The sequence below is a fragment of the Dipteris shenzhenensis genome, chromosome 27, assembly GCF_047967505.1.
Source record: "Dipteris shenzhenensis isolate YYH24624 ecotype China chromosome 27, Dip_SZ_1.0, whole genome shotgun sequence".
Classification (NCBI taxonomy): domain Eukaryota; kingdom Viridiplantae; phylum Streptophyta; class Polypodiopsida; order Gleicheniales; family Dipteridaceae; genus Dipteris; species Dipteris shenzhenensis.
Genome location: NC_141622.1, coordinates 8624310 through 8637047, shown reverse-complemented (window position 1 = coordinate 8637047; position 12738 = coordinate 8624310). Strand labels below are relative to the sequence as shown.

The 12738-nt window shown below is 45.9% G+C and overlaps 1 protein-coding gene across 1 annotated transcript in view; it reads left to right on the top strand.

Annotated features, from left to right (window-relative positions):
- The window catches only part of LOC147883825 (uncharacterized), a 67965-nt gene extending 55752 nt beyond the window's left edge, over nt 1-12213 (top strand). The window contains exon 7 of the mRNA XM_087398465.1: nt 11648-12213. Within this exon, the coding sequence (XP_087254591.1) occupies nt 11648-11947 (300 nt within the window). The 3' untranslated portion in view covers nt 11948-12213. The remainder of the gene's footprint in view (nt 1-11647) is intronic.
- Nucleotides 12214-12738: the final 525 nt, after the last annotated feature.

Sequence of the window (12738 nt, the reverse complement as noted above, 5' to 3'; positions counted from 1 at the left end):
ATCCCTTCCGTTTGAAAGAGCTGGCTGTAAAAACCTGTGGTCAGGTCTAAAATCTCCTGCGGGTCAATGTGCATGATGCCCTGCGGATCCTGGAGACGCTGCAGCTGTGTGCCTGTCGATCGGGGCCCAGTGGACTGGAAGAGTTGCTTCGTCATCCTGTCCCCTTGCTGTACCCACTGGGCCCGGGAAGAGTGATAGGAGAACTCAGCTTGTTGAATCTCGGTGTCCTGAAGCTCCAGGCGAGCGCTCTCGAGCTTGTCTTTAAGCCATTGAGAACTTGGGTCCTGCTCCTTGAGCTGCTCTATGGAGGCGAGGTCCCTCCTCTAAGCATGCTCACGATCCTGGTGGGGACTCGAGCACTGTGTCAAATGCTTGACCAATGGAGGGGAGGATGGCTCGATACTCCTTGGGGAGCCCTGGGAAGCGGAGCGTAACCGGAAAATGGGAAACATGGTGTGTTGTGTCCATGACCTCCACTGTAAACCCATGATACTAAGGAAAGAGGTAAACTAGATGTGGGCCAAGGAGGATGGGGCTCTGCTCCACGAGTGTCGAGGCAGTGTCGGGGGAGCTCATTTGGATGAGAAAAACGCCATCTTCCATAGATGGTGACCTCCTAGGTGTGGTCGCCCTCTAATGTCAAGCTCGCCTAGATCCACTCTTGCACCTGTCTCTGCGTAGGCGTGAGGCCCACAATTCTACCCACGAGCGCCTTGTCTTGGAGGGACTGAACTGACTGTTGTACCTATTGCTTGTCAGCTGGGGAAAGAAGAACCTTAACGGGCTGTGGGAGTCGAGGGTGCTGCCATAGAGCCCCTCTAGCTAGACCAAGGGTCACCACCAAGATTTTCTTTCACCTGAATAAGCACGAATGCTCTCGTTGCAGGGAGGAAGATGAGAAGAAAGGGGAGAGGAAGAAGGGCGTCCGAGGGGGAGGCGGAAGCGAGGCGAAGAGGCGGAGGAGAGATGTGGAGAGGGCGGAAGGGAAGGTAGAAGGGAGAAGGGGAAGGAAAGAAGAAGGAGAGGAGAAGGCGAGGAGGAGGGAGTGAAGGAGTGGAAGGAAGGTGGGGGAGGAGAGCCTGCGGGGGGAGGAAGAGGGGCGGAGAAGGCGGGAGAGGCGGAGGGAAAAGATGGAGGAGGTGGAATGGCGGGGGGGAAGGTGCACTGGCGGGGGAGGTGCGAGGAGAAAGAAGGCGGGGAGAAGGAAAGGCGGAGAGGGGGCGGAGTAGCAACGAGGGGCAGAAGGAGCGGCGAGGGGTAGGGGAGCAGCGCGATGGTGGGGAGAAGGCAGGGCGGAGGGCGAAGGAGAAGCGAGGCGGAAGGGCGGCGAGGAGTAGTAGTGGGCAGCTAGGCAGCCAGGCAATCAGGCCGCCGCGGGCGGGGGGAGGGGAGCTCACCAAGCAGCTCGACCCTCGACATTGAAACCAACATCGTGCGATCCCTCTCTTACATGAGGCTGTCAAGCATTTGGATGATGGATATTGACTTTGCGATCCCAAAGTTGTGGTGGGAGGTATGCGTAGAACCTTGGCTGCTCCGGGCAATTTTCTAGGTCCGGGGTTTCCCTTAGGATCTCAATTTTGTGTAGAACCTTCAGATCGTACTGCTTCATACAATATAGAATGGGGCTTGGAGGCCTTCTTCAGCTCGAGACAATTGGAGACCCAGAATTGAGTAGGTCCCTGGATATGAGTGGCAGAGGATCAGGGTAGTGGGCCATTTGGGCAAGGACTGGACCATTGACCTTGTTACCAAGGAGAGGATATGAGCAGGATGAGACATGATGAAGGAGGTTGCAGATTCCATGGGTGTCGGTGAATCTTCCTAGGTAGAGAAGAGGGCTAGAATAACCTATCAGCTTGGCCCTTCTCTTACAACATCCTTAACTATAGACAGTGGTTATTAGTGTGGAGAAAGAAATTTGATTAAAGTCTTTTGAAGACCAATGCGCTATGAGACTACAAGAAACCTGATACAACAAGCTTAAAGAGTGGAGCTACTAAAACAAGCATACTAGATGCTCAATGCGACATAGTCCTAGAAAGTATCAATATGACATATGTTGGGATAAGTATGATCAAGGGCTTGCTCTATGGTGCATGTGTGCATCTAGGGGAGTCACATGTGTGTTTGTGTTGTGTTGTAAAGGCACATCAAGTGCTATGATGTGTCTAGTGTGTGACCTAAGTGATGATGTAAGACAAAGGCAATCCCACTGATGTAGGGATTGATTCCCATTGATGTAGGGGCTGATTGCCACTTATGTAGGGAAGGTATTACCTTCTCCCCCTTTCTATAAGAGAGAGTCCTCTCTCTCTCACAATCATAATAGAGAACTACATCTTTCTTTCATTGTGCTCTCACACCTCTTGCAAGATGCATCTATTCTATCCTACGGGATTCTACACTTGGTATCAGAGCCTTAGGTTCTAGATCTAGCCTAGCCTAGCATTAGATGCTCTCTCTAGCATAAACTACCAGTTTCTCAAAACTTCTTCATATTCTCCATTTTCGTCCTTCTTCCCTAAATCTTTGAGAGCTCTTTTCTCTGCCTACAAGCGACCATTGCTCAAACCCTTTGAGCTGCAGACTCCTCACGTACGGGTGAACTTCCAGCTGCAAGCATTTAGGGAAATTTCGACTGTACGCACAACGCCAACACTCAGACTCCTCGACGAACTTTCGCGCAATGCCGCCTCTGTGCTTATCCTTTTGCAAATTCCTCTGAGCCCGAGCTGCACGACATTGAAGGCAAGCTGCTGTTGAAATCTGAGCTCATTTGGTCAAGAGATGGAGGCGCAACAGACAAAAAACCAGTCGGTTTTCTCAAGCATCTACAGGGCGACCTGGCGCAACATTTCGCCCTTTTTTGCTGGTAGCCCTTCTCTAGTATAAGGCCTTCCTTCCTGCATAAAAATCCCCTTGAATAGAGCTATGAGCTATGAGAATTGCACCCTCCAAGTTCAGGCCTCTGTTTTGGACAGTTTTGACAATGTTGTGAGTTTGATGCTACATTAAATGCTACTTTAGCATTTTTGATGTTTTAAAGTGTTGAATAGCATCAGTACAACTGTGGCTACAGCTTTCCTTTAAGTTGCTATACCTGGATTTGCTTGGAATACTTTCATTTAGCCACCTCTATGAGGCATGCAAGTGAAAGCATCATTTCCATTATGTTTTGTAGTATGAAATTTGGTTGCAAGCCTTTGCTACTTTAAATGCTTGTATTTTGAAGCTCTTCAACTCTTTCGAGCCTTGTAAGAGAGTAGACACTGCCTATTTTGGGTTAGACCCTCTCATGGCTACCTTGTTGAATATGGATAAGTTCAATGGTAAAGGCTTTCACACATGGCAGATGAAGGTTAAGTTTGCATTGATGAGGGAAAATCTCTGGGGGCTTGTCAAACCTGCTTCAACTTCTTCTTCAACAGCCTCTAATGCTAGAGAATTCTCAGCTCCGACACGCCCGACAAGAGATCCTGCTAGAGAGGAGAAAGCCTATGGCATCATTGCTCTTGGCTTAGGAGATGACTGTATTCATCACATTTCTGATTTAGAGTCTCCTTCTGAAGCTTGGCAGAAGCTTGACATTATTTTTGGTGCTAGCTCTCACATCTCAAAATTGTCACTTAAGATTGCTTTCTTTGAATTGAAGATGGCTAGTGGCACTCCTTTGGCTGCCCATGTCAATCATATGCGGAGTCTCATGACTCAACTTGCTTCTATCAACTCTCCAATCACTACAGATGATGCAATGGCAGTGTTGCTCAAAAGTATGCCTGAAGATTATGATCATGTTGTTACCACTTTGAAAAATCTTCCTAATCCTACTCTTGAAGGTCTTATTATTGCTCTTCAAGAAGAAGAAAGGCACATGGAACTCTGGAGAGGCAATGACACAGCCTATGCCATAAAAATTCAGAAGGGCAAGTTTTCACCTTGCAAACATTGTGGGAAGACTAATCACCTCTCAAAAGATTGCTTCAAGATCAATCCATGCAAACATTGTGGCAAAAACAATCACCATGAAAAGTATTGTAAAGCTAAAAAGGAAGCAACTATAAAGTCAGAAACTACCAATCTACTTTCAGTTGATGTGCCTCCACAAGATGAGGCCTCCTATGAAGACTATGCTTTTTAAGCACTTTTTTGTTTATCATCACTTGGTCAAATTTTGAGGTTCTCTGCCTGGAATAGTACTCCAAAAAGAATATGTTATGTCTTTTGTAAATCACCTCTGGTCATCATATGATGTAGACCATGTGATATGTGTTTTGTCTGTCCCATTTCTGTGAACCTCACACCCTTGGGAACCCTTGCTAGCATGAGATCCTAGCCATAGATTTATCCTTGACCACCATGAGATGGCATGAGAAACTATGAGACTAGATGTATCCTTGACACTGCAAGAGGCAACCCCTTGAGGGGGGGTATGTTGGGATAAGTATGATCAAGGGCTTGCTCTATGGTGCATGTGTGCATCTAGGGGAGTCACATGTGTGTTTGTGTGTGTTGTAAAGGCACATCAAGTGCTATGATGTGTCTAGTGTGTGACCTAAGTGATGATGTAAGACAAAGGCAATCCCACTGATGTAGGGATTGATTCCCACTGATGTAGGGGCTGATTGCCACTTATGTAGGGAAGGTATTACCTTCTCCCCCTTTCTATAAGAGAGAGGCCTCTCTCTCTCACAATCATAATAGAGATTATATCTTTCTTTCATTGTGCTCTCACACCTCTGGCAACATGCATCTATTCTATCCTACGGGATTCTACAACATAGTCATAAGAACAACATCATCTCCATCATCAACATCATGTCACATCAAGTCCTGTGCCAAGTCTGACCTGATACAATAGATATTGGAGCTCTAGAAGAGAGGTCATGGTGGACCTAGAGGTTGACGAGTTTGTAGTGGTATAAGATCAAGGATAGAGCGCTGGCGGGCTGTTTATGGATGTGGTCCAGGGTGGTCTCCTTGCTGCGGCTCTGCGTCTGATTAGGGCCACAGTAACTCCTGCAGGTCTTATGGGACATCCTCCGGGTTTGAACATGGACGGGATGTCCCTGAGCGTGATCTGTGTGTCCTCTCTCTATCAGGTATGTCGTGTCACTGGTTGTGGATCTTTGCTTCGTCGACTACTTGGGGAACGAGGGTCTGTGTGATTTGGCTGAAAGAACTCTGTGATCATGCTCTAAGATGAGTCTACTTGTGCGCTCCGCCTCTACCTCTATATTCTGAGCAAGCGCTCTCGATGTTTAATTGTCTAATGAATGAAGGCGGCTAAGCATCTCTGGTTCGAAGTGGGAGAGCAGCCTAGAGCCATCTCTAAAGAGGCAATAGTAGCGGCCTCGGATCTCGTAATACACTCCCTTAGCTCATCCACTCTCAATATGGAGGCGATGTGATGAAACCCAAAACTGCCCAATGGAGATCCTCAACGAGCGGGGGAGATGAATCCGGGTATATCCTGGGGGGCAATAAAGCCCTCATCGAAAATGTGCAGACACTAATCTCTATTAAAGCTAAGTTTCACAGGGAGCTCACTCGGTGCCAACCAGGTCCTGAACATGTGTAGCTATAGAAGGTCCTCGTGTTGACCAGGGTGATCTCATGATATCCGAGTGGGAGAAAAGGTGCATCAATGCTGTACTGGAAGGGAGGGAATCTGTCCATGTTAGCCCCAGTCTCTCAAACCATCGGCACGTTGTGCATACCAGCATCTCTGATCTCCTGCAGCTGCTAGGGCCATGGAGGAGGATAGTGCTAGCTTTGGTAGTCTATTTCGTCATGAAGTGCAGTCACCGTATCCTTGGACCCGGTACAGATAAGTGATGACCTAGAAAGTTACATCGACCTGTAGTGGGGATGACCCAAACTCAGCTTGAATGATCTGGTGGGGGACTAATGGCTTACTGCGTATTATCCTCGACAGCATGAGAACTTGGAGACGTTCTACTCGAGCCCACTCTGCATCTGAGAGATCTAGTCCTCAGCAAGGGCCTACCTACCATACATGCTTGTTGGCTGAACCAAGGAGTCGAAGAGGAGAGCCTTGGTCTGAGGGTCTTGAAACTGTGAGTGAAAGCACTGTCTCTCCAACCTGGCCAATATTGTGGATGCCTAATCGGATGTGGAATGCCCCAGATGCTAGAAAGAAGGTATCCTTTATGTAGCCTGGATTTCAGGGCCTCTCACTTTATTAAAGAAATACCGAAAGGGGCGCCAAGGTTTGGGGCCAATCTGTGTCTTTGTCTTGGTGCAAGGGCCTCTAGCTTCTAATCTGCTGGTTATACTTTTGCTGAATTGTTGTTATAACAGTGTTGGCTGGTTATTTGTTAGTTCTACTTCCCTATTAATTTATTGAAGGCCGGTTTCAGCTCAATTTTTCTTCTCTTTTGTTTTCTCTTTTATTTTCATTGTAGAATTTTGGACTTTAGAACAACAAAGATTTGAATTTGTACGATTGGATATATTCTAGTCTTAGAAAGGTATATATATAAATCATAAGCATTGATATAGGTGTCATGAAGGAGTAATATTTCCTTATTAAATCAGATGTATCTGTTTGTGGGGTTGGGGACTCAATGTCCACGCTAGTTATAATTATGGGGTTAAGTCTTTGGAGTTGATTAACAAGGGCTCAATCAAGAATGATAATCCAACGAAGGAGCCATCAAGGCTGGATGACCTGTTCTGGTGAAGGTGGGCTCAAACATATTGAGTCAAGACTTGGGATGCAATTGAATATTGCTAGGTGCCACCAGTATATACCTTCACCTACATGTCTCTCCGAGTGCCAGAACATGTAAGGTTGCTAGATAGCCTAACTTGGTGCACTCAAATTTGGTAACGGTTTGGGGTATGTGCCAGTACCTTGAATCCACGGATCAAAACAACACCATTCATAAGGTGACGCTCATTGTTATAGGGGCAACCTTGCACGGTTTTGCACATTCAATGATACATTTTGCATCTTGTGTATTTGATGCTACCTGTCCATTTTGATGTCTTTGCATCCCTTTTAAAGAAATTTTAATTTGACCAAATTTGAAGCAGTATGCAGTTTATTCTACCAGATTGACAAAGGCTTGATTTACATTACATCTTGGGAAGAAAAGAAATAAGGAAGTGGCCAGAGCCACCCTTAAGAGAAGAAATCAACTTAGCCAAGGAATGCTCACTTAGTATTTTTAGCCAGCAGAATATACTTTCAAAACGCCGTAAAAAAAAATAAGAAGACACCATGAAGAAGCTCTTGAAGGATATTGAATTGCAGATGGTTGACAGAGATGAGTTTTCCGACATGCTATATCTAGTCAACGACCAATGAATGAATCGGCTAAGGATTTTTGCACTAATAAGTTTCCCCAGGAGCAATAATGAAGGGATTGGAGCTGCTTATAGGTTGGATTGTACATTGAAGATGATTTGAACTTCAAAATACCCTTATTACTACTTTTGGTAAAAGGAGTAATGAATTCAATTTGGGGCTTTCAGAACTTAAAGCCACTATGTCTAAGAGCTCGAGAAGGCAAACATTTCATTCCAAAGGAGCAGTGGAAGGTGCAATTTAACCAAAGGTTAAGACCCAGGGCCGCTATGAAGCATCTAAGAAACCTTGACAGGAACAGGCTTGAGTTCCTGAATTCTTTGCTCTAATGTCTCCACTCTTGCGTATCTTATGCAAGCTTTTGCATTTCATCCAGTACTTCTATCAAAGCTTCAACTTTGCTTCGCTGTTCTGCCCTCTTAAGTCTTTTCATGGCAATGTCCCAAATGGTAAGTTTCCTTCCTACTGGTTTTGTAGATCTTTGCATAGGAAGTTGTGATTTTTAACCTTCTGTACTCATCGGTGTAAGCATAATTGATGCGTTTGTCCCACCCTGCAACTTCGTGTCTCTTCCAAGCATTCACTATTACTCCTCTGTGCATCCACAGTTCACAAAGCAAATGTCAAGATTTCCCCTTCAACTTTCTGTCTTCCCCAAAGCATTCAGTATCTCAATGCATCCACACTGGCTGTACACTCACATTCTGCCCTCACTGCCTTCTACAGCAAACTGTTGTCTCTATTCCTCAAGGCATCCATGGTTCACACTGGCTGATTGACTGCATCCTCTGGGTTATTCAGCAAGTCCAGTGCTTGGCATGGTTGAGTTGGTCAGTCTGACCAGCCAACCAATGGAACTGAAGGGTATATGAGCTGTGCAGCCTGACTTGTTGTTGATGCTCCTTGTTAAGTATCAAGCGTCAAAGTTCAGTCGTTCTGGCTGCATCAGGCACCCAGAATGGGTATGCCTCGAAACCTAAATGGGATCTTGATCATCAATAAGCTGTGTAGCCAAGCGTTTGATCCTCAGGTCAGGTTGTGTCAGGCATCCAGAATGGGTATGTCTCAAATCCTAAACCAGATCTCTATCGTCAAATGACCGATACCCAGTCTGCTTTAGGTGCTCCAATCGGACTACGACCACAATCTGACTTAAACTCTTGGCCTCAGGAGTCGGTCGCTCCAGGCACCAATCTGATGAGAATTTGTCTGTTCAAAACTGACACATGATTGTCGTACACACAATCATCATAGTCTAACTCATGGTGCAACGCTCAATCGACAATGGAGTAGACAAGTGATCTGCTTCAACGACGAAAGAGAAGACGAGATCGAGTTGGTCCAAGAGCTGAAAGGTGGGGGGCTCCTGCGGCATTGGGGCAGAAGGGGGGGGGGAGGGAGGGAGAGAGAAAGAGAGAGAGAGAGAAGGGGGGGGGATGATGTTAATGTTCACTGGAGGCAGAATGCAAAATGCAACATAAAATGCATGCAACCATAATGGTTGCTGCTAGTAGTGTGTGCAGTGCCATGAGATTGCTCAAGGAGTTTTTTGATAGCCTCCATGATGTGGGCAATATATGTGTCCATACAATGGTGTCATCTTCCTCTATAGTGTGGCAACATCTGCCTCGTACAAGGGAGATTGCTGACAGTCAAAGATAACATGTTACTCTACAGCTTGTGGATTTGCAGAGTATATTGAACAGTTTCTCCCATGGTACCTGTTCCCACCTCTCCTTGTGCCAATGTTTCGTTATAAGTGCCCCCCCTTTTCTTTCCCCAAATTGCAACCTGCACAGCTTCTTCCTGTTCAAGGCAAAACAATATTCAGCACAGCCTCTTAGTGACTCTGCAAAGATCTACCACTCATGTAGAGGAAGGTTTTTGTGCTCACTTGGCCCCGTGTCCACCAATGGAGCACAGTAGGCAGACCTGTAATAGTTCAATTTAATCTAGGACCCAATGAGATCAGCTACTCCATGCATTGCTTGCCATTGCAGGCGACGGGTTGATTATGGGGCTTGTCTCTGTCAATGTGAAATTTCCTGACACGATGTAGTCTCGTATGAGCAAGTTGTGCACAACTGTATGGCCGGTGTTTTGTGTGGCATGCATTCTGTGTTGTCCCATCGTACTAGCATATTCCATTGGCTATAACCATCTAGTACTTGCACACACATCCTTGGCAAAGCCCTACCGCGTTTAGCTGCTCTCAAGCCCATTTCTTTGCGATATCTCTGTTGGAGTTCAGATGGTCACCTCCTCATCTGCTAGCCCCCGAATGAGGAGAGCATGGGGGAGGTGCACCAGTGATTGAGACTTCCACATGGGCAGATCTAACAGAGAATGAAAGGATGCCACATGTGCAGCACATGGGCTGCCATGTGGGCAGTACGTACAACAAGATTGAAGGGCTGCCACATGGGCAGCATTCAGGCTGTCATGTGGGCAGCTCAAGAGATCTTACCTTGCTCTTTGAAGAGCTCCCTGTGGACAGGATCAGTACGGAACAGAGGCATGTCAGCAGGGACTGTACGGGCAGTTTGGTGCAAGGTCCCAGAGCAGATGCGACTGATGCTGGAACAGTTGTGCAACAGGCAGGTGCTTCTGGAGAAGGCTGCAGACGTGTGTACAGAGCTGTACCAAGGGCCGAGCAGGGGAGAAACAATGGAAAAGGTACAAAACTGCCACATGGCAATTTGGGACTGGACTGGACCAGAGAACAGACGTGGTAGGTTTTATAGACTGGGTTGGCTGGTAGGTCCAGGCCAGTCGGATACCAGGACTGGGGTTTCAGCGTATAAAAGGAGCCCCTCCAGATCTCATTTTATCCATTCAGTCAGTCCACAATTTGAGCAGTCCAGCCGGCTTCAGGGAGCAAACTAGGAGGTTACTGGCAGCAAGGGAAGTGGCTGATTGCAGCAAACAAAGATCTCAGAGATCTTCATCAAGGGCTGCCTTCACAGCAGCAAAGGAAGACACGATCAGGGAGGATCTTGTGCCTCCCCATTGGCTGTCTTCATAGCAGCAAGGAGGTCAAGCATCCATAGCAAACACTGCCTTACAATAGGCTGTCCAGGAGCAGCAGCAGAAAGGTGTGTTTGTTGGGCACACATACGAGGACCACATAAGCTCTAGGGGAGCAATGCAAGCCAAGTGTTTTGGAGGTGCCACGAGGAGGTAGGAGAACCCGTCTTGAGTGTACAGGGGTCCACATCTTGTCAGTCCTTTGTTAATAGAGGGTGGCGTACTGAACACGTCTTTTTTATACGATTTGGTCTACATTGGACAAAATATATCACTGGTTCTACATCTCTCTTGTGCATTGTTCTAACTTCATTTACTGTGTGCACATCTAAAGTATACACAGAAGGAAAGACGTTGGATTTGAATATAGCCCTGTGTGATTCCTGGGCACTATCTGTCTGTGTTTGAGCTTCTGCATGGCTAACGCTCTATCCCGCTCTCTTTTCTAACACTCTCATCCATCTATAGTGGGTTTCTTTTCCATTTACATACCCCTACTTCGTGCCAATTTGCAGTCCTGGCATTGCAATAACTCTTAATCATAATATCTCCATCTTTCCTTAAGGCAGGGGCATTTGCTTCTAGGTTAGAGAAAGGGTTGCCATGGCTCACACCCTCTAGCTGTGTGTAATATGGGGAGTAACGGTGTGGGATATAGCATCCAGCTCGGAAGAAGGAACGGAATCCCTCTATGGATATCTCAATCCAGGGTGGTCCTTATTTTTTTTTACAGATGTAGCTTGATGATTTGCATTTTCTTCACAAGTCAAAGTGTTCAGCCTCAATAAGTGTCGGCTATACATATTATTCGACGGTGCCCTAATGCATGGTACAACCAATAAAACAACACTACAAGCAGTCTATAATCCTTAGGTGGTGTGATTGCATCCATAGGTGGCGTGATTGGCTTCCTAGTTATTTGGCCGTCTTGTCTTGGGGCTTCCCATGATCTTCAAATTGTTTCCTGCATTCCTTCTACCACTGAGAGAGAGATAGAGAGAGAGAGAGAGAGAGAGAGAGAGAGAGAGTTGGGGGGAGGAGGTGTTTGTAGTTGGGGTGGATTGGGCCTTCAGGGTCAGTACTGGTACTTGTTAATGTATGCATTTGATTAAATCAACCGAGAGAATTGCATATGATAAGTCCAAGGGAGTAAAGGCACAAAGAATGCAGAAAAAGAGGTGGCAGAATGGGTCCCACAATTGAGGTTGGGATTGCTTGACTGAAATTGAAACTGAGACTGAATAAGTTCACCTGACGCTTCTTTGTTTGATCTTATACTTGCAGAGGCAAAACTCAGCAAGGGTTTTAATGCCACCTCCACGCTATCGGAGCTGTCCATCATCAAGCAATAGCAGAGATTTTCAACCAAGGAGTCGTCCATCATCTAGTAACAGCTCTAAAATGGCGATCTCAGGTCCCTCGTCAAGCAACAATATAGACTTTGGCAGAACAGAAAACCATCCATCATCGAGCAATAGTTGGGACATTGTCAAGGCAACAACTCCAACGGTTGGTAGCTCAAATTCTGATGCCCAGCAAAAGCGTCGTCGCAAGCGCTCTAGACCAAAGAAAAAAAGAAAATAGCTTGTTGGATTCGTCCTGTTCAGAATGGACCTTTACTTCAGGTGGCAGCCTGTAGCGATGTTTGAACATCATTCTTGAAATTGCACTACAGACTATGTTCTGAACATTTTAGAAATGCTGTGATGATCCCAATTTTAAGGTACTTTTCAGAGTGAAAGGGATGTACATCCTGCTGTTAATATTTCAGTTGTCCATGGCTGTGTGTCCATTGTCATGTATTTGCCAGTTTGTCGGATGTAAGTTCATTCTAATTCCTGAGTATATCCTTTCCTGCTGAAACGTGATGCATAAATTTCTAGCTTTGTATTTTCGAACACATGTTTCTGCAGAAGAAAATTTACAGCTCTGTGCAATACTACTGGTTAGATGTTGTGTGAGTAGTGTAAATTCTGGAGATACTGTAGATTATAAACTGAAGGCTGTAAACTGGTTGCTATTTCGTCTTTGTTGATGGAGGCATCACTCTGGTTCCTACCTTCCCACTTGGCAGAGTCATGTATATACATGTCTCCTCATCGCAATTGTTTAGGGCGACCAGACAGTGACTTTATATTTAGATCTTATCGATAGTATACTTCATAGTATTTCTGTTATTCCAGGCCTGAATGGAAAACTGGACAAAACAGAAGAAATATTGATTTTGAAAGGACTACAACGTGTGGAAGTAGAGCGTAGTGCAAGTCATTTAGAAAATGAGTGATTGGTCCTTTGGCTGGTTATGTAGGAAGAGTGAGGTTATGGAGTGATGCTCTTAAAATTGCTTAACCTTCAGGCTAGCAGCTACAACAAGT